General features: G+C 35.1%; 1 protein-coding gene across 1 annotated transcript in view; it reads left to right on the top strand.

Annotated features, from left to right (window-relative positions):
• The window catches only part of LOC114651996 (protein WWC2-like), a 350,362-nt gene that overhangs the window by 251,377 nt on the left and 79,515 nt on the right, over positions 1-19,470 (top strand). The window contains exons 9-12 of the mRNA XM_028802133.2: positions 2,923-3,165; positions 8,707-8,796; positions 11,195-11,805; positions 17,233-17,356. Coding sequence (XP_028657966.1) covers positions 2,923-3,165; positions 8,707-8,796; positions 11,195-11,805; positions 17,233-17,356 — 1,068 coding nt within the window. The remainder of the gene's footprint in view (positions 1-2,922; positions 3,166-8,706; positions 8,797-11,194; positions 11,806-17,232; positions 17,357-19,470) is intronic.

Genomic DNA, 19,470 nt, shown 5'->3' with positions numbered 1-19,470 from the left:
AAATATTCAGATTTGTTTAAACAAAAAAAAAAGCAAAGCAGTCTGAAATCTATTAATATACAGTAAATGGAACACAACAATGTTTTTCTATTAACATTATCTGGCCAGTTGGTACAAAAGAGGACAACAAAAACTCCAGTCAGCAGCATACCAGGAGAAAATAAACCTCTGGAGGGTTCATGATCATTTATAACTACAAAGTCTGACACAGTCACAGTCCTAGAGACCTAAATAAACAGTAAAATAATGAAATTGCAAGGTCTTGAAACCTGTTTATTAAGGAGGGTGGCTTGACCACTTACCTCAAAGTACCACAAGCAATTCCAAACTCCTCTCACATTTCTCTCTCTATTTCCCTGTCTTGAATTCTTTTTGCGTACCCTGAACTGTGTCCTATCAACCATAGTTTCAGTGAATGTTTGGGTTCAAGTCATTTTAGCCCTGTTTCTGGATTAACTTCTAGGATCAGAGTGGCCTTGCTTTTGTAATACTAATACCAGACCAAAGATCCTTCTAGTGGCCATTGATCTACTGTATCTCTGAGTCTGCCCTCAAAGAGGCCACATCTCCAGAGTCATTTTTACTAGATCAAGTCTCTCATATCCTTATTATCATTCTGTTGGAAAGGTCAGACATTTGTGACAAATGCAGGGTTTCCTGGTCTCCACTGTTTTTCAGGAACATTGTAAATTCTGCCCTGGCTTCTTCTTGCTAGCTCAGAAGCTCAAAACTAGAGAGCTTCTCAAGCAACTACAATAGCAATGGGGATTACTACTTTCTTCATTGTGTGCTTATATAATCATTATCAGTACGTGTCCCACCCCAACCATCCTAGGGTCTTACTGGGCCCAGTCCACATGTCCCTGCCTTTACTCCACCTGTTCATCAAACCATCAATCAGAAGACATTTGAAGCTCAATAAATAGAAACATGTGACACATCACATCTGTCTGACCAATTTCAGTTTAGTATACTTGGTTCTCTACTGACTGGTCAGGCCCAGGACAGGTGGCCATTATTCCTGGCACCTGTGCTGTTGAGAAGATAGGCACAGACTGCTGTTGCTTTTTGTATTTCCTTTTGGGGTTTAACAGTGGCTTTTATTGGGGCAGGAGGTTTTAGAGTAGATTTTGTTTTCAACAGGAAAAATACATAATTAGAATTAAAAAATGCTTTGTTTTATTTAAAATTGCCTACCTTGACTATAAGTAGTGGGTTAGGGCTAGGGTTAGCAGTTGAGCAGTATGGATTTTGAAAAAAACTTTTCACCCGTAAGCTAACAAATCAGTTGAATCTTGGAAAGACATTTAAACATACAACACAAAGAATGCAAATATGTGCATGAAAATGTAAATGGCAAATATGATTTTCTGCCAGTGTGTTAGTATTGTAAAGGTAACGTCTTTGTGTATTGACTTGTATTTGACCTTTGTGCAGCACTTAATTTGAGCTGGCTGGAGCTCAGCTCAGATACCTTTCATTTTGAGACTTCTGCACTCCAAAAAAACAAAGCTTATTGCATAGACTTTATTAAAACATTATAAAAGACATTTAGTTATTATTAAGTTGTCTATTTTTAGACTGGCTGATGTGAAAAAGAAAAGTTCATTGGAAAGTGCACAGGTTTCTCTAGTTTAGTAGAGCACTAAGGTTTAAAAACATAAATATAAAATACAGCAATCGGGGGATAACAACATTTGACACAGTTAATGTGGTTTTGTGGATAGTAGGTTTGCAGTGTGTGCAAAAGGAAAAAAAATATTACCTCAACTCATACTATTTTTCCAAATTGTCTTTTATTAATTATTACATGGTAAACTTCTGCACCTTACAAATTTGTCCCCATTTCCAGCCACACAAAAACAGAATAAATTAAAAATAATATTAATAATAATAATAAAAAAAAATTGTTTTTTGTGCATTTGGTGTGGATGCTGGAATGGTGGTTGAGTGATAAAGAAACAGGAGCAAATCAATGGGGAAAAAGACATACTGTATCAAAATAGTATGAGGAGGGAGTAGACTTAAATAACAGTGTGCTGCACAGAGTGTGGAAAATGTAAGAGTTTAAGACTGCAAAATACACAAGCAAAATATTAGTTTATGTGCACAGGTTTCTGTATAAACATGCTGATTTTGATGTGTTTATTAGGCCAATGACATAATTCAACATTAACAGCACTGCACTCAGATTCCCAAATTTTCATTGTTGGTGCCTCCAGGCAGTTGCTATGGGCTCTGCCACGTCATCATTTACAGATTAAGCACTGCCTGTGTGTAATTAAGCGAGCCTCTCCCTATAAGCATGTTGCTAACTAGAAGGTAGGACAGGAAGTAGCTGTGTCTTGTTGACTCATCAGTAGTAATATGAGCAAGCAAGAGAAACTGTACTTTTAACATTTCAAGACAGATGAATACCTGCAGTAAAACAAGCCTTTGTGTTCTCATCACTATATTTGCTACTTTTTTAAAAATAACTTTGTCTGTGAAGTATATATACTGTAGATACATTATACCACCATCTATGAAACTGTCAGAATTCTTAATTATGTTGTAAGAGATGCACAGATGTTGCGGTACACGCACAATTCACAAGTAAAGACGGAGGAAGAAGTAAAAGTCTCCTAGGTGAATGCTTGTGGTTTTGTTTTATTTTTGAAGAACCCTTGGGGCTGTTTAATCCCTCAGTAATCTGGCAACCTGCTAGTAAATTGAAAGTGACAACATATTTTTAAACTATTTGTAGTTCAAGATATTAAAGTTTAGTTTTTTATTATGTTTCCTACAAAAATTTGCTTAACAATGTGATTTATGATGCTGAGAAAATTATAACAAACTGACTACAATTTTATAATGATTTGACCTGTCTGTTCTCAGTCCCCATTGGTAAAATGTTTGTCATTGGCTTCTATTTACGTACAGTATGGCCAACCTGAAGATTGAATTATCAAAGCTGGAGAGTGAGGCTTGGCCTGGTGCTATAGATGTGGAAAAGGAGAAATTGCTGCTTATCAATGAGAAAGAAGAGTTCCTGAAAGAACTGCAGTTTGTAACTCCACGCAGACGAACGCAGGATGAGCTAGAGCATCTGGAGGCTGAGCGTCGCCGGTTGGAGGAGGACCTTCTATCTGTTAAAACCATGCCCTGCCACGCTCTAGCAGAGAGGTCAGCTTTTGTTTTCTTCCATTTGTTGCAAAAGTGCTTATTCTTTATGTTTTACCAGTTTTTCAAATTTGTTTGCTCATTTGGATATAGAAACTATAGGATGAATTACAGTACACTGATAAAAATGTTGCTTGGCAATTTTAGCAACATTAAATTTATTATTTTATTAATTTATTTTATAAATAGATTAACATGTTTTTGAAACTCTTTAGAACTTAAAGTTCTTGGAAATTCGTTGGCTAGTATTTTAGACTATAACAGAAGACTTTTTAACTTGATTTGTAAGTGGGAAAGTTACTGTGTCAATTTTTGTGATTATTTAGCATGTTAAAAAATATTGTTAAATCCAGGGCAGGCCATAAGGCAAACACTTTGCTTTGGTCACGGCAGCATTTTCATGTAATGTGTTTTTTTTTTTTAAAGTTACGAAACAATAATACAAAAATTTAAGTGTGTGTCTAAAAATTATATTCACATCCAGTACCATATTTATATACTACCTTTAAAAACTTTACAAAATAAAATTTTCATTTAAAGGTTTAAAATTTCATATTACATGTTTCACAGTGATATGCCATATGTCAATACATAGCCTTGGTGTTCATTTTCTTGATTTATGCATTCTGACATAGCTGCAGGGGAGATAGAGGAAGGGATTGGGAGTGGGGGTTTATTGCAGTCCTGGTGCAATGCCATAGAAAAGATTTTTTTTCCTTTCATTTCATGTTTCTGTAAGAAGATCAAATCAGTGTCATATCACATAAGGGCTAAATAAGTTATCTTTGATTGGCACTAAAACCAAAGTAAGTCTCTAGTACAGGCGTCAATAAATGGTGGACCCGGGCTGAGTGACACTGCTATCTAGACCGTGACGCATTTCTGGTAAATGAATGAGAATGAGTGATAACATTCATGCAGCAATTTTTTTTTTCCTTCTTGAGGTGTGTACGTCTATTGTTACAGTGCATGAGTAGAACATGTGGATGCCGTGGAAAGAGCTATCAGAAACAAAACAGTGACTTGGAGCATGGCTTGTTCCAAAAAAAAAGGAAAACAGACGCAGAAACTGAACTTTCAAAGATGAATAAATGAACGAATATATGTTAATTCTTCCTGCGGGTAGTTCAAAACCAGTTTGTCTCATGTATTTCGAAATTGTGGCTTTAGTAAAAAGTAACAATATGAAGCACCACTGTGAGAGAAAACATGGATCGTTTGCACAAAGATATCCGCAGCAGACAGAAATGAGTGCACGTAAAATAACCAAATTGAGTGCCCACTATGACAGATCCAATAGAGTCCTCAAATTCATTTACAGCCTAGCAGCATGCAAATGAATGTTCAATTAAAGTATCGTGGATTTTGGAGCAACATAACAAAGCATTTTCTGAAAGGACCATTGTAAAGGAGTGCACTTTTTAGTTTTATTCAGATGGTTCTGTTTTCTTTTACTTAAAATGTGAATTTGATAGGCATACTTTTATTTTGTATTGAATTGTTTTTATTTATTTTATATGTTATTGTAAAAATAATTATTTGCATTCTATACAAATACAAGGCCAATGAAATTGAAAGTATACACATGTTTAAAGTCCTTACTGAAAATTAAAAATTGAAAATTTCTTTAAATTATAATTCCAAGCTCCTCCTCTAGTACCTCTTTGTTTAACTCGCCGGTCTGCCAGGTACCTTATCCTGCTGACTACCCTAATATAATGACAAAATTCTACAGAAGGGTAATGATTATCCCTACCCATTATTCCAGTTTGCAGTATCTTCGCTAATTTATGCAAAGAACGCAACATAATCATCCAAGTAATGCACGGTGTCAATTTTTAAGCAAGATAGCAGCATATTTTCTGGTGTGCCAGTGGCAAAGGTGTAGGTAGAGCAGTGTTTTCCCATCTTTTTTTGTGGTGGCACACTTTTTGTAACCCAAAAAATCCCAAGGCACACCACGATTCTGCCAACCAAAATGCATTAAATCTCTTAGAAGTGCCAAACTATCTGAAGTGGCGGGACAGGTGGCAGCAAAGAAAGTAGCTCAGAGATTGCCATTTGCAGACATATCACTTAGTGAGCACTTTGGACGCATTTTCCAGCTGCTTCGTCCCTTTGTCCACTCATACAGTTGGTCCTCTCTCTGCCTGACTTCATTGACCCGGGGTGAAAGGCAGCTCGTATGTCCAGGGTCTCTCGACTCTACAAGAGTCGCTGGCAAACACACACCCAGGCAAGTGCTCTCTAAGTGCTGTGTCTGCAAAATGGCAGTCATGGAGCTGCTTTATGTTGGCTTCTCCAGCTAGTCCCATCCTCCTCGGACAGGTCTCAACAACCTGAGGAGTGTGTCTCTCTCAGGTCTGGACCCATGGGTACTACACTGTTATTTCCATGGTACACCAGTTGTGTAGAGTATAATTGTCAAGTCAATGATAGTGATGAACAATTGAGGACAGTATTTGTGAAGTTTTAACCCATGTTTTAATGTATGCCTATCGTAAGAAATGCTTATTCATTCAAGTACATCATTCTTTAGCAGTGCATTCAAAGTCAACAGTTGTTTTGATCATTTTTTACTTTGACATGTCTGTGTCTCATATGCTATGCGAGTTTGAGAATTAATACATTGGCCTTGCTTTCTTGTTGCCTTCTTTTCAACTTGCCTTTTAGGAAGCATTTCAAATTCTGGTTGTATTTGCTTAAGTAGTATTTTATTAAAAGTTCAGGTTTAAGGACATTGTTTAAGTTTAAACTATGCAATTAGTTTTGTTTTAATTCCTTTGTATTGATTTTACATTAATTTTGTGATTCATTGTGTTTTTACTTCTTGATTTATGTATTAATTTTGTAATTATGTTGTAATGTTAGATGCAATTAATTCCGATTAATTACATGCATTTATATGATTAGTTTTTTTTATTAATTTTTTTAAAACTATACATGTTTATTAAGTAGAAAGTAATACTGTTTATAACATTATTTTCTTATTGTTCATTGAAAGCCATTGAGTTTGTTTCAACTTGCAGTGCACCCTGTTGGTAAAAGTATGCAAACATTTATGTAGCAATGGAAGAGTGACCAGAAAGGTCAAAGGCTCAGTCAAAGGTCACTGACTTGTGCATCTTTAGGTCATAGAAAGAAAACCAGAGTATCCTGCAAGAACTCAAATGAATAGTCCACTCACACACTGGCTATTCTTCAGAATTCTGGAGTGTTGCGGCACTGTGCTAACAGCTGTGCCACCTTGCTGACATCCTGTAATACCACAACAACAACATTTATTACAATAGCACATTTTCATACACTGAATGTAGCTCAAAGTGCTTTAGAAGATGTTAAAGAGGTAGTTTTACAAGAAAAGAAAAACAAGTTAAATTAAGCAAGAATAACAATGAATAAAAGTAATAAAAAGTAAATCAATATGAGCTTACATAATGAATAAAAGTAATAAAAAAATCAATATGGGCTTAAATAACATAGATATATAATTAGTAGAAAAGTAGAGTCCTTATATGTAATATTGAATTCTAAGTCTCTAAAGATGAGTGTGATGATAAGGTCAAATGGCTAAGAGAACAGAAAAAAGAAACAAAAACAACACAAAAAAAACTCTTATTTAAGCTAGAGGGAAAAAAAACAATCTGCATTTTTTCCAAAGCCAGAAGACCTCACAATCCCACTAGGCATTCTACCTAACATAAATGTTCTTAAGTCATTCCTAATTGTTTTCAGACATTGTCCCAGAGATTTGTGGCAGTAGGTCTCATTGACAGCTGCGGGACCCTCAGGTGGCTTCACAGTGCTTCGATCAGGTGGTGGAAAGAAAGGAGAGAAAAGTTGAGATTATGAATATCATATTATGAAAGAATATGATAATCCTATATAGTCTAATAGACATATGACTAAAATGTAGCCGTGAAAAAGCCAAAATTAAAAATTGGGTTTTTGGGAGTTTTTTAAAAGGTAGTGTTAGCTGGTATATCTCATTGGTAAAGTATTCCAGATTTTTGGTGTATAACAGCAAAAGGCTGCCTCACTATTTCTTTTAGGTTTAACTCTTAGAATAATAATAAGCGGACCACTATTAGAAGATCTAAGTTTATAACTTGGAGTGTATGGGGACAGACATTCCAGCACTGTGAACATTTTAATTTTAAATTAAGATTTATATAATTTAAACACTTGATGTCTTTATTATTAAACATGAGCTATAGGCAACATTGTCAACAAGATGAATAACGTAATGTTTGCAAACCCACTTAAAGGAATATTTCATCCAATATTTATTTATCTGTTACTTAACCTGTGTTGTTTGTAGCAATGACAGGAAAAAACATTTAATGTTTTAATGGAGAACAAAGGTCACAAAATTCCTGATGCAATTGGCTTCAATGGCAAAGAAGCTTGAATAACAGCAAACAATATCAAAAGGCTCATGAAAAAATCTCAGATTACTGCGTCACAGAACCCAAAAGTCAGGTATTCAGTCTTATATTGTTAAATAAACCAATTCTAATAAAGGCTGTCATGCATGAGAGAGAAATGCATTTTGAATTGAAGACATGCCTCTTCTGTCATTTGTTGATCATTAAATCACAACTGCAGTACCTCCAGTATCTTCATATGCAGTTTGTGATGCTACACCAGTGAATTGCACCTTGGATATGTACAATTACAAGTCATACTTTCCACCTGATTTTTCACTTGCTTTTCTTGAACTTTTAGTATTTATTTGTATATTTTTGTGTGGAGTATTATTTTAATCTAATTCAAGGGATATTAGGGCTACTGTTTATTTGAAGGGCCCACTCATGCGTACAACCACTGTTACACTTGGACTGTTTGGAATCTTCAACTAACCTAGCACACACTCCTCTGGGAAAGTGGGAGGAAACCTGGAATACCCAGAGGAAAACCTAAAGAGGCATGAAGAGAATGTGCAAACTTCACATGAACAAGACTAGGTGTGGGATTCAAAGCTGGATCCAAGGGGCCAATCATTACACCATGGTGTCACCTAACAAGATGAATGCTTTTTTGGAGGGAGCTGGTTTGCTACCTTTATAATGTTTATTCAATGGCCGAAGTTTTTGTAATTCATTACAATGCTCTAGATTCTGAAAATGCAGTATTTAAGACCCATGTAACAGTATGAGCTGTCAAAGTTTGACCATTTACAGTACGAGATACTATTGAAATAATCAAAGGTCACCTATCTTCATTTCTGTGATGCTTCTGCTTTAGTTTCTTTTAGCCGCAAGGTTTTGCACTTTTTTTATTCCCTTCTGTCATTGAACATTAAACTGATGCAAGAAATGCTTGTGTCCATAGCACCTCTTTTAAACACATAAACGACTGGCATACATGACACTTGAAAACACCTGATTCTTTGAACTTAAGAATATCTGCCAGTTTCAAAATTCTCGAATCTCCTGTGGTCTCCTGTAAGGAAAATATTGAGGATTATGTAAATTGAAAATGAAAGATCTCCTTTCTTTCACCTACTTTATAGATTTTCTTCTTTTTTCTCCTTTCATTTAGGTTGAAAGTACAAGAAAAGAGACGAGAGCTAGTACAGAAGTTGGAAGAGTCCACTAGACTTGCAACACTCATCCATTCCCAGCTTAAAAGGTGAGAGCTTCAAACTGATTTGAAAACCAGCAGGGAGGATTTTTTGATGGTTTAATCTAAAAGAACAAGTTTTTTCCCTCATATTCAATAGGGGATTAAAGTAATTTTGTATGCATAAAAGATCTAAAAAGAAAAGAGAAAAAAACAACACAGATGAATGGTTGCTAAATGGCAATGGAACAGATGAAGGCTGAAAGTATGTGATATATGGCTTAATGTAAACTGCAGAAAATGTAAATTCGATGAGCTAGTTGTGCCCTCTGTCTTGATAACAGCTTGAATCAAGTTTTCTGTTAATATTACCTTTAGTGCATCCTAAAATGCTGGTGACAGAACAGAGATTGTTTCCACTCTTAAAACTGCTTTTAGGGAAGTAAATACAGATCAGCTTTCAAAGGTAGCATTTCTTCTCTCTTTTTCTTTGCTGAATAAAATTGCTTAAAATTTTAAAAGAATTCAGCAATACTTGCATTTTTTCTTCAAATACTCTTACTTCTAACAAACATCTACATTGAGGAAAAAAAAACAAACATCTAACAAATCTCTGAATTTTATCTGGACTGCTTTGTAAAATGTCACTTGTGATAAGTTTATGCTTTTAATAATTAAGAGCAAAATGGTGTCATCTGGTTTCATGCTTACCCTACTACTTTATTTATGCAGGCCTGTTTTCCAACTAATTTAGCAAACAGGTTGTGCATTTGACAAGAGGACAGAAGAATAAGGGTTTATTATTGGCTAAGGAACAAGTGTGTCACTGCTTATAAAATGTTAACAAGACTTTATATGATATTTTGCTAGTACATTTTGTGAAAAAGAGCAAGAGAATAGAGCCAGGCAGTATAATATGGACCACATGGTGCTGAAGTTTTTATGTAATATTACCTAAGAAAAAAAGATGTATTCATACCCTTAAAATAACTTATTTTCATTTTTGTATTAATACAATGCGAGGTAAATGGGGTTGGAGCCTACCCTAGCAGCACTGGATACAAGGGTAGAAACCAACCCGTGACGATGTGCCATTCCACTGCAGTATCCATTTATTCAGAAACCCACATTCCCATTTACAAGGGGCAAATTTAGATTTACTAACTGTGAGGATGGACCTAAATAATCATCGTTAAAAATCACAATCTTTGCATCAGCTTTTTTTTTTTTAAATTGTTATTTAGATTCATCCAAGTTTGTAATTTTTGTGATCATGTGTACTATATACCACATGCAAAAGTCTCTTTTTTAAAGTGAACGCAAGCTGCCTTGTAGTTTCGTTATATTTTTGATTTTGCGATCACATAAACAGCATCGCTGCCCTCTAAGGTAGCAGTTTGGTATTGTTGTAGTGCTTAATTTGAAACATTATATATATATCAGCATGGAATGCATTACAGCGGGCTGGCTCAGCAGTACTGAGAAGTAGAATAGAATATTTACTGTGGGAGTCTGGTAATAAAAAAATCCCCTACATCCTCTGTCCAAACAGAAGTGTTTCTAGTAGGTGAAGGCAACCAGTGTTTGCACTAAAATGTGATGGTAAACCCATCTCAAAATATCTCTATAAAGAAAATATAATTTTAGATGCACCAAGAAGTGAACCTCCAAGCAATTTTCTCGATTTATTTCTTTCACAAACAAAAGAAAAAGATGCAGAAGTCATACATATCTCCTGCAGTTCTGTTTCCTCCATAATGATCCATCAGTGGAGTGGTTTGCCTCTTTTCTTTTAACACAAAGCTTTCCTAAATAATAGATTTTGCATGCAGGTAAGATTTTAAAATCAAAGGTGCAAAAATTTTAGAAAGTGTTCACTATAGCTGCTTTTTTCTATTTTTATTTTTATATTGCCTTTTGGGTTTTTTTCAGCCAGATGGCACTCAAGATCATCATCACACCAGGGCACTGATATGTTGATGCAGACAAATACCATCTCTCTGAGAATAACATTAATTCTGCCTCAGAGAAGCAGAAAAATCCTTGTGGCAACCTTAGAGTCATCATGGTGTTTGACTACGGTCTCTGTGAGAGGCTGTTTTACAGTCATTAATGAAAAAGCACTTCCTACCAGGAGGTGCTCCCATCTTACTGAGCTCAGCTACTGACGTGCTGTGTGACCCTGAGCAAATCATTTACCCTCTGTGTGCCTCCTCTGTTTTATTAAAAAATGCAGTTGTAAGTGACTTTCTTAACAGTCATTAAACCCTTAGAGTCACTTAAATATAAATAAAAATATTTTATTACTTTGCCTACAGTGCTACCAACCTCTAATGTCAGAAAAATCCTGTTAAGGTTACGTGTTTTATCTTTTGGCTGCCAGCTGGATGCCGCTAATAAGTGTGGCATTCTCCAAATGTGCATTTCATAAATTTACTTTTATTTATTTATTTATTTTATTTTACAGTCTTTCAGCAAGCACGCTCTCAGTGTCTTCTGGAAGCAGCCTGGGATCGCTGGCATCCAGCAGAGGTTCTCTCAACACATCCAGCAGGGGCTCTTTAAATTCCCTAAGCTCCACTGATCTCTACTACAGCCAGCAGGAACCGAGTGTGGACTTGGACTATCAATACAAACTGGAACTCCTGCTGCAGGAGAAGATTGCTTACATTCCTTCAGGTCCCATCACTACCATTCATGAGAATGAGGTGGTGAAGTCTCCTACTAACTTGCATTATAATGATTCATCTGATTCACCAGCTTCAGGCCACATGATCAAATCCACTGAGCCATCCAAATCGGTCACTTCTCTCTCTTCAAGGTCTTCATTGTCTTCTTTGTCCCCACCGGGTTCTCCTCTGGTCCTTGAGGGCTCTTTTTTACAGTCAACACAGGATTTGTCTCTACATGATATAGCCACGGATTTTGCAGACTGTGAAATTATAGATGACTTTAAAGGCCTAGGGCTTTATAAGAATCAAATTGTATTAAACTCTGAGCCTGGAGTCAGCCAGTTTATTCCCATAGAGAAGGAGTCTACAGAATGCCTTGAGGGTCCCACACCCACGTTTCAGGAGGGTATGTAAAAAAGCAATATTCCTAGTTATCACCTGCACAAATTGTTTTTTTTGTTTTTTTTTTCTGTTACTACTAACTAAATAGTTTTTTGCTAATAAAATTACTAAAATGTCAATGTTTGTCCTTTTTAAGCATTTAAAGAGGAGGACTTGTTTCAAGATGGTGTTTTGGAGCAGCAGTTTAGTAAAATTGTCCCCACTATTCAACAAAATTGGTTTGAATCTTGGTGTAGTTACTGTTTGTATGGCATTTGCACTTTCTTCTGGTGTCTGCTGGCGTTCTACAGGTCCTCTCACATCCCGAAGTTGTCTAATTGGAAACTCTAAATTGGCCCAGTATGAGTGAATATATGTGTATGTTTACGATCCTAAAAATTGATTATGTGTATTTAGTTAGTGGATTAATGAGTGACTTCACTGAGAAATAGCTTTTATATTGGAAGAGGTAAGAGCCATAGTTCAGCAATGAAAAAGTGGAAGACAGCAATCACGTGCATGCTTTTTCCCAGAACTCTCCAGGAAATTAAAATGTATATTTTCTCCTCCATGTTTATGTATATATTGTGAATGTTGCTTTCACTTTAAAACATAAACATTAATAGAGTTGGACCACCCTAGTCAGTGAGGAAATTTGCAATTTATGTTGCTTGTCATGCAAATCTCCTGCTGTTAGTAAAGTAGCTCCGCTTTTTTAGCTATAAAATTGAAACATTGATTATAATTAACGTACCTTTCTTTTAGAATTAGCTGTTTATTGTCATTGTCGTATGATTTGTACAATTAACAAACATTTTAAAAAGCTAGTAGGCTAGCCATGATGAAAATATTTTATCATTGTGGAGCTCAAAATCATTAAATTAAAAATTTTCCTCACTCCCCAGAATCAGGTCTTTATAGTGGCATTTTAACAAACAGACAGCAAGCACTTATTTATTTTGTGGGCATCTTCGCCTATAGCTTGGGCCTTCAGTCTCTTAAGAGATGAGCTAGCATTGTAAGTGTTATATAGTTAGTGTAAAAATTCCTAGACAAGCATTTCATGTCTTTTAAGTTCTTTACTTGTACATTTATATTCTAAGAAGTATCCATCCATCCATCCAACTGCTTTTTGAACCTGCTTTATTTAGTACAGTAGGAATTAAGAATTTTAATCCAATGTAAGGTATACTCTCCATGCGTTTGTCAGTCAAACTAATAGCATGTCTTTGGACTATAATAGGAAACCCACACAATTCAGAGTGAACATCCAAACACTACATGTAAGGTGTTTCAGTCAGGAATTAAAAAGTGAGGTTGCAATGTTATGTGGAGTGCCACCTATGATCCATTGTAGGTATGCTGAAATTAGTTTTCTCCACAAGTCCTTTTAAGAAAAGGGGCACAGTGACCTGGTGAATAATTTTGTGAACTGGTGCATGCTGAACCATCTTCAACATCAACCAAAGAGATGATGATATATTTGAGGAAGAGCAAAGCTCCAGTCTTTTTTTAGGATTTTGGAGCTGAGTAGGTCTAGGTATGCAGGTTCCCTAGGGGTATGCCTAGACAGATACATCGACTGGCCTACATACACTGAAGCTTTTTAGAGAAAATGGCACATTCACCTGAATTTTCTGAGATTGGTTAGGTCCTTTTGTTTTGATGAAGTATATCTGTATATATTCTCTCAGTCACTGTTTGCAAGTGTTGTCTTGTTCTATTGGGGTAGTAGCATAAGAATATATGGTGCCAACAGCTGTAACAGGTAATTCATAGTGGCTAAATCTGTCCTGGGCACAAGCACTGACTATTCTGGAGGGAGGGAAAGAGATAAAGGTGTAGGCTGAGCTACCATGAACAATGAATAACACCTTCCACGTGACATACTGGTCAATTTGGGGAGCACATTCAACACAATATGTATTCTGTAGTCAGGATCTTTTTAACAACTGCCGTTAGATGCCTCTGCCTAAATTTATGTTTTTTTCTTAAATTTTAATATGTTAATTTTAATTACACTATTATGGAGCTCCAGAAGGGACATAGTATATTTTTTGGTGCACTACAATGTGTGCACCATATATTATTGTATGTGCAATAAATACTACCATGTGTGCACCAGATAGTGTTAAGCACACATCTGATGAACACCATATAATTAGTGTGTGCGGCAATATGGTACATCATTTTCTTTTACCAGAACATACTGCTTAACACTTTGATGTTATCTATATATGCACTCTACAAAAATAAATATTGCCACGTTTATAAATGTACAAAAGTACATCCAAAATCAGACTGCATGATCTGTGAAGCAGCAGTGGTAACCACTTCTCTTCCATGTAGTATAGGGTAATTAAATTAATTAGATAATTACTGGCACCTACATATTAAATTGCAGTCAGCTTATTATTCACATAACTTACAAGAGCCATTCATATTCCATATTTTGACTGCATGTGAATTTTTCCCACCACTAGGTGGGCACACTAATTACATTCTTTGGCAAACTTGACATACTTGCTTATCTACACCAATGGAATGTGGTATTTAACACTCTAAAGATTTAAATCACATCAGGCTATTTTAATTGTATCTATTTTGTGACAAAAAGATACCATTGTTAAAATGAGGTAAATTTTGCCTGGCCAAATCTCAATATCCTTGTCTAATCCACTGGAAAATCTGGCACCCTGGGTCATCCACTACACTATGCAGAATGAGCTGTGATATTTAAAGGGCACAAAAGAGAGTTAAACCCTGTTGCTACAGTTTTTATTATCATGTTTTTGACAAGTGCAATTTCTAAGTTAAATTGCAGGTGATATTTGCTTTGTCCAATTGTAGCTACACTATTGAAATCATTATCTAATCTGACACATTATCATGTTAGTGGTAATGACAAAGAGAAGACACCTCCTTTCAGTTTTATGATTATACATATTACCGGCAAGGACAGTTATATAATCTTTATTTGAAAAACAGCATATAGCACATTTACTTTGTCATTATTTACTTCCTTTAAACCTTTAGAATACCTGTTAAATGTTATAGTCCTGTGCTGCACATATGGGATAGTATCTGGTGCGAACGTAAAATTGTGTAATGTGAACATTAAGTACCTGGTGCACACCTAAAAGAATATAATCAGGTGTGCACCAGATTAATTCCTAAAAAATACACTCTGTCCCTTTATTGGTTAGATAGATCATCAATATATTTTATTTATGATACTGTTTCATTTTGAGGGTATTCTGTTTAGATTGTGTTTCTCCTGTTGTAACACTGCAATTTCCTCTGTCTGTCTGTCTGTCTGTCTGTCTGTCTGTCCGTCTGTCCGTCCGTCCGTCCGTCCGTCCATCTGTCTATGCTTTTGCTCTGCTTTTGTCAAGACCCTAGAGTATGAGATTTTTCTGGTCATCAAGGAGACATGGTATTTCCTGCAGCTTTTTGCCTCCTCTAGCTCACCCCAAAGTGTCTGCTGTGACTGTATATATGCCCTAAGGTCATTGTATTTTTACCAATTCCTTACTGTTTTTACAGTAGGATATCATGTTGGTAGATAGCTACTAAATGGCATACTAGTGTGTATGACTGTTGTTTTTGTTCATGCACAAAATTCATTGTGTGGTACCTAAATTTAGCTACAGATACTGGGACTCAGTGGGCAAAAAATAAATATATAAATATGTTTTAATCTGCTGAAAGCAATACACTAGACATATCATTGTGTTTTCTAAGTGAACACAGTGCCAAGAAACCTTAGTAAGAAGAAGCGCACAGTATATCCTTATCAGGACCTGATCGCTGAATTTATTTTTTAGGCATATTAAAGCTATTGAAGAACCAGCAAGGATTTTCTTCACTCACAGTCCAGGTCTTGGATCTGACGTCTTGCAGAACTGTGTTCAGAACCTTGTTGCTAACCTATAAAGCTTTAACTGGTTAAACTATATCAGTATATCAGTACACTTCTGCATTCCTATAGTTAGGTCTGCTCACTCTGGTCCACTGATTCTGGCAAGCATGTTGTATCTTCAGTTAATCTGTATTTCACTGGTAATAGTGCTTTCTGTTCAACCTTACCCACACTTTGAAGTGACCTCCCTGCGGTTACTACATTTAACTGTTTAAGAATGCATTTACTATACACTTCCATTCTTCTCCATGTCCTAAACTCAGTCCCTATCAAAAATTCCTTATGATGTTACTGTATCTAGAATTAGGTGTATTACAGTATTGTGTTATCAGAGTGTATACTTGTATTCTTGTTTTTTTGTGAAAACCCATAATGATGCTTTTTATGTATGCATCTTTTTTTGTGTTTGCTGTGGATGTTAGCTTCAAGCTTGTCTTATTTATTTTACTCCTTTCCCTGTGCTTCCATTTTGTTGTGCCCTTTTCAATATTTTTTAAATGTTTTGAGCACAGGAAAGGCACTCTACAAATATAACATGTATTATTATTGTTTATTATTATTATTACATATAAGGTTATCATTCTACTTTGTGCTCATTTATATTTTTTCTTGATAGCCTGCAGTCAAATATATCTTCTACTCTTCCTGAAATGCTAGAGATAACACTTCTGTTGACTTGAACCAAAATTATAAAGGATTAGCAAATGTTCTCAAGTGGGTATTTTCAAATGCTGTCCTGGTTTCATGCATTTGGTAACTCACCATAATGTCTGATTAGCTTTATTGTTAGAGCTTTTAGAGCACTGGGTGCTCCAACTTTTTATTCATGTTCATGTTCATCTTCATTTCATTATTTTCTTTTTGTGACAAGTTTACTTCATTGAATGTTTGTAAATTGATTATTTTAAAATTGACACTTAAAACGGAGTGGAGACAGATGTAAAAAACAATCAACCTAAACAGGAGTGGCTCATTAAGTTTCATTCAGATGTCTGAGTGCGTATCTACAAGTGCTCCCTTTCTGTGTAATTACTTAGAAATAAAAAAAATGAATTAACAGAACATTCATAGAAACAGGTAAATAATTAAATCTGTGATTAAGATTGTGTTATCCAGAGTTGTTGTCCTGTCTAGTACTAGATACTTCTGGAAAAGGCCCAGGTTCCCTGACATTATGCATTGAAATTAAAATCCAAAAATGAAAGGTTGGATGTTTACAAGGACAGACGATTCTTCATCTCCTTAAGCTATCGTCATTTTGGTTTAATTCTGCTACTTTATTGCAGTTAACAGAATTCTTGCTTAGGAAATAATGGACTGTGTTATTAATTATTACTGGATAGTATGTTATATAGCAATATTTTATTACTTGTTGGTTATCCCAATAAGATAAACTAGTTTTGCTGATAGAATACATAAAGCATTCATTACACCACTTTATTACCTTCCTACATTACCTCAAGAAAGTTATCAATGCAATGTTTTGTAACACGTAAGAAGTTAAATTTTACTTTCCTTTTCTCTCTCCAGATGTTGATATACAGGGAACCGAATCAGGTCGTCTACTGGAAGAAAAGGTGGTATGTGTGTCTGCAGCAGTATCTGATGAGTCTGTGGCAGGAGACAGTGGGGTATATGAAGCATCTCTCAAAAGGTAGGTATGCTGTGTTGTTGAGGAATGCTTTTGCAGGGTGGTATTTACCATTGCATTGCACTTACAATTTACCAGGGCTCCTGACATCCCAGACAGATAATCTGTAGAGATCCTATCTGCATGGACTTAAAAAGCAGTGCTTGAATTTTTTGAGATATTAATCAGGACATATGTCTGGTGTTTCTTTTTCTAAAATTACATTTTGTTTGCTTTGATTTGCAAAACAGGACTGATCATACAGTAGTTTTAATTGGAGTTATGAAGGAGTTAAGCAAAACACTATTTATCTTGTACAAAATACAGTATTTGCTCCAGGTGCACAGCAGAAAGTAAGAAAGCTTACCTCTGAGTATATTTTATGAAATATGTGTCAAAAACTAAACAGAGAGCACAAAAGCCTTCTTCATCAGCCATTAAAATAATGTGATAATGCTAAGTAATTTACCCTTTTTTGACATTGGGAATGCCTTGGAGTATTCCATTCTCACAACATTGTTGGAAGCATTTCAATAAGTGGTAAGTTCATTTTGCTTTCTTACTGATTTCTGCAAGTGGGAATTTCACTATATTCTGTCCACAGGAAAAAAAACTAGAACCTGTTTAAATTACGCTTTTTTTCTAAAAAAGCTGTTTTACTTGCCTAAAGCAAGGTTTTGGAAAGATGTTTTACTCAATATTTTCCTCAGATTATGAATGGTTAGAAAACAAAGAGTTTGTAAAGAAAGCACTTTTGTGATTCTATGTTCAGAGGTTAGAGCACTATAAAATCTCATATGGTCAATTATAGCAAGGACACAGAATTGGAAAAATTCTGAGCACAAGTATATTAAAAACATAAGTTTCCCAGGGCCTATGCATATTCTGATCACCCTTATTGACAGCAAACTTATAAATTAGAAAAGCAGCTTCTACACATAACTGATAGAAGCAGTGTGAAAAATCCATTGAGTATAGCAGAGTGAAAGTAGATGGCGTATCACTTAGTGAACATGTCAGGTTTTCTCAATAGTGATTTTGATTGTTTCTTGTATTGTTCAAAAATAATGCATTATTTCAAAACGAAAGCTTAAAATGGCATCATTATTTTTATTCATTGCTACTTTCATTTAAAATGTTTCTTCCAAAAAATCAAGTCACAGTGTCAAAAAGTTTCTCTTTGGCAAAAATAAACTGATATCACACAGCAAATAGTAAATTGGGTAAAATGCTTTGGAAAAATTTGCACAAGTTTTAATTTTCCCAGCTTTTATATGAAATATTTTTTTAAATCAATAGGATTCTAACATTTTATAACTATAGTAAAAATGGAAAATTTAACTGGGATCACTTCGCCCATTCATGATTATATGTAGCAAACATGCATAAAATCACTGACAGAGACAGACATGATGAATGGTCAAATAATTGCCTACAATGTGTAAATCTGTAGAAAAATCAAATTCACAATTTACAGGAATACCCCACCCAAAACGGATATAGAAATACTGTAGATTAAAAGACATTTTAGTCTCATGTTTTCATGCAGAACCAGAAAAAAAATTTGATATCATACATCGTAATAGCGACCCCTGCTGCACAACAGCAATTGATGTGAAAAACGTCTCATGAAAAAAGTAAAAATACTCATGTTACTTGTGTCGCTGTGTCGCATAATCCTCATGTCTGTTATCCAGGTGCATGATCAAAACATCCAAAAAGCATGTCACCATTAGTGTCTATTATAGTATTTTTTTCTCTTATTCTGCAATAAAAAATAACCATTTTTTCTCATCTATCACTATAAACTATTTGGAGTGAGCAACATATAAAAATATAATTTTTGGTGGAGTATTCCATTACATCCCATTATAATATTTATTCATATGCTAGATATAGAGGAATTTACAAGTGGAAAACAAGAGATCACATAGATTACTGTCAGAAATATGTGTTTGGGATATTTTGAAAGTATTAAAATAAATGCTCTCAGACAATGTACATATTAATAATTTGTTACTTTTGTTAGATGCATATCAGTCAATCAGTTTTTATTTTATACACCACCATTATCAGCATCCTCCACTTGAAAGTTTTTAATCATACAAACTGGACCACAGACCAGTATTGAGTATTTA

The sequence above is a fragment of the Erpetoichthys calabaricus genome, chromosome 5 (assembly GCF_900747795.2).
Source record: "Erpetoichthys calabaricus chromosome 5, fErpCal1.3, whole genome shotgun sequence".
Lineage (NCBI taxonomy): Eukaryota > Metazoa > Chordata > Cladistia > Polypteriformes > Polypteridae > Erpetoichthys > Erpetoichthys calabaricus.
Note: the sequence above shows the minus strand (reverse complement) of the source record. Positions and strands in the feature narration are given on the sequence as shown.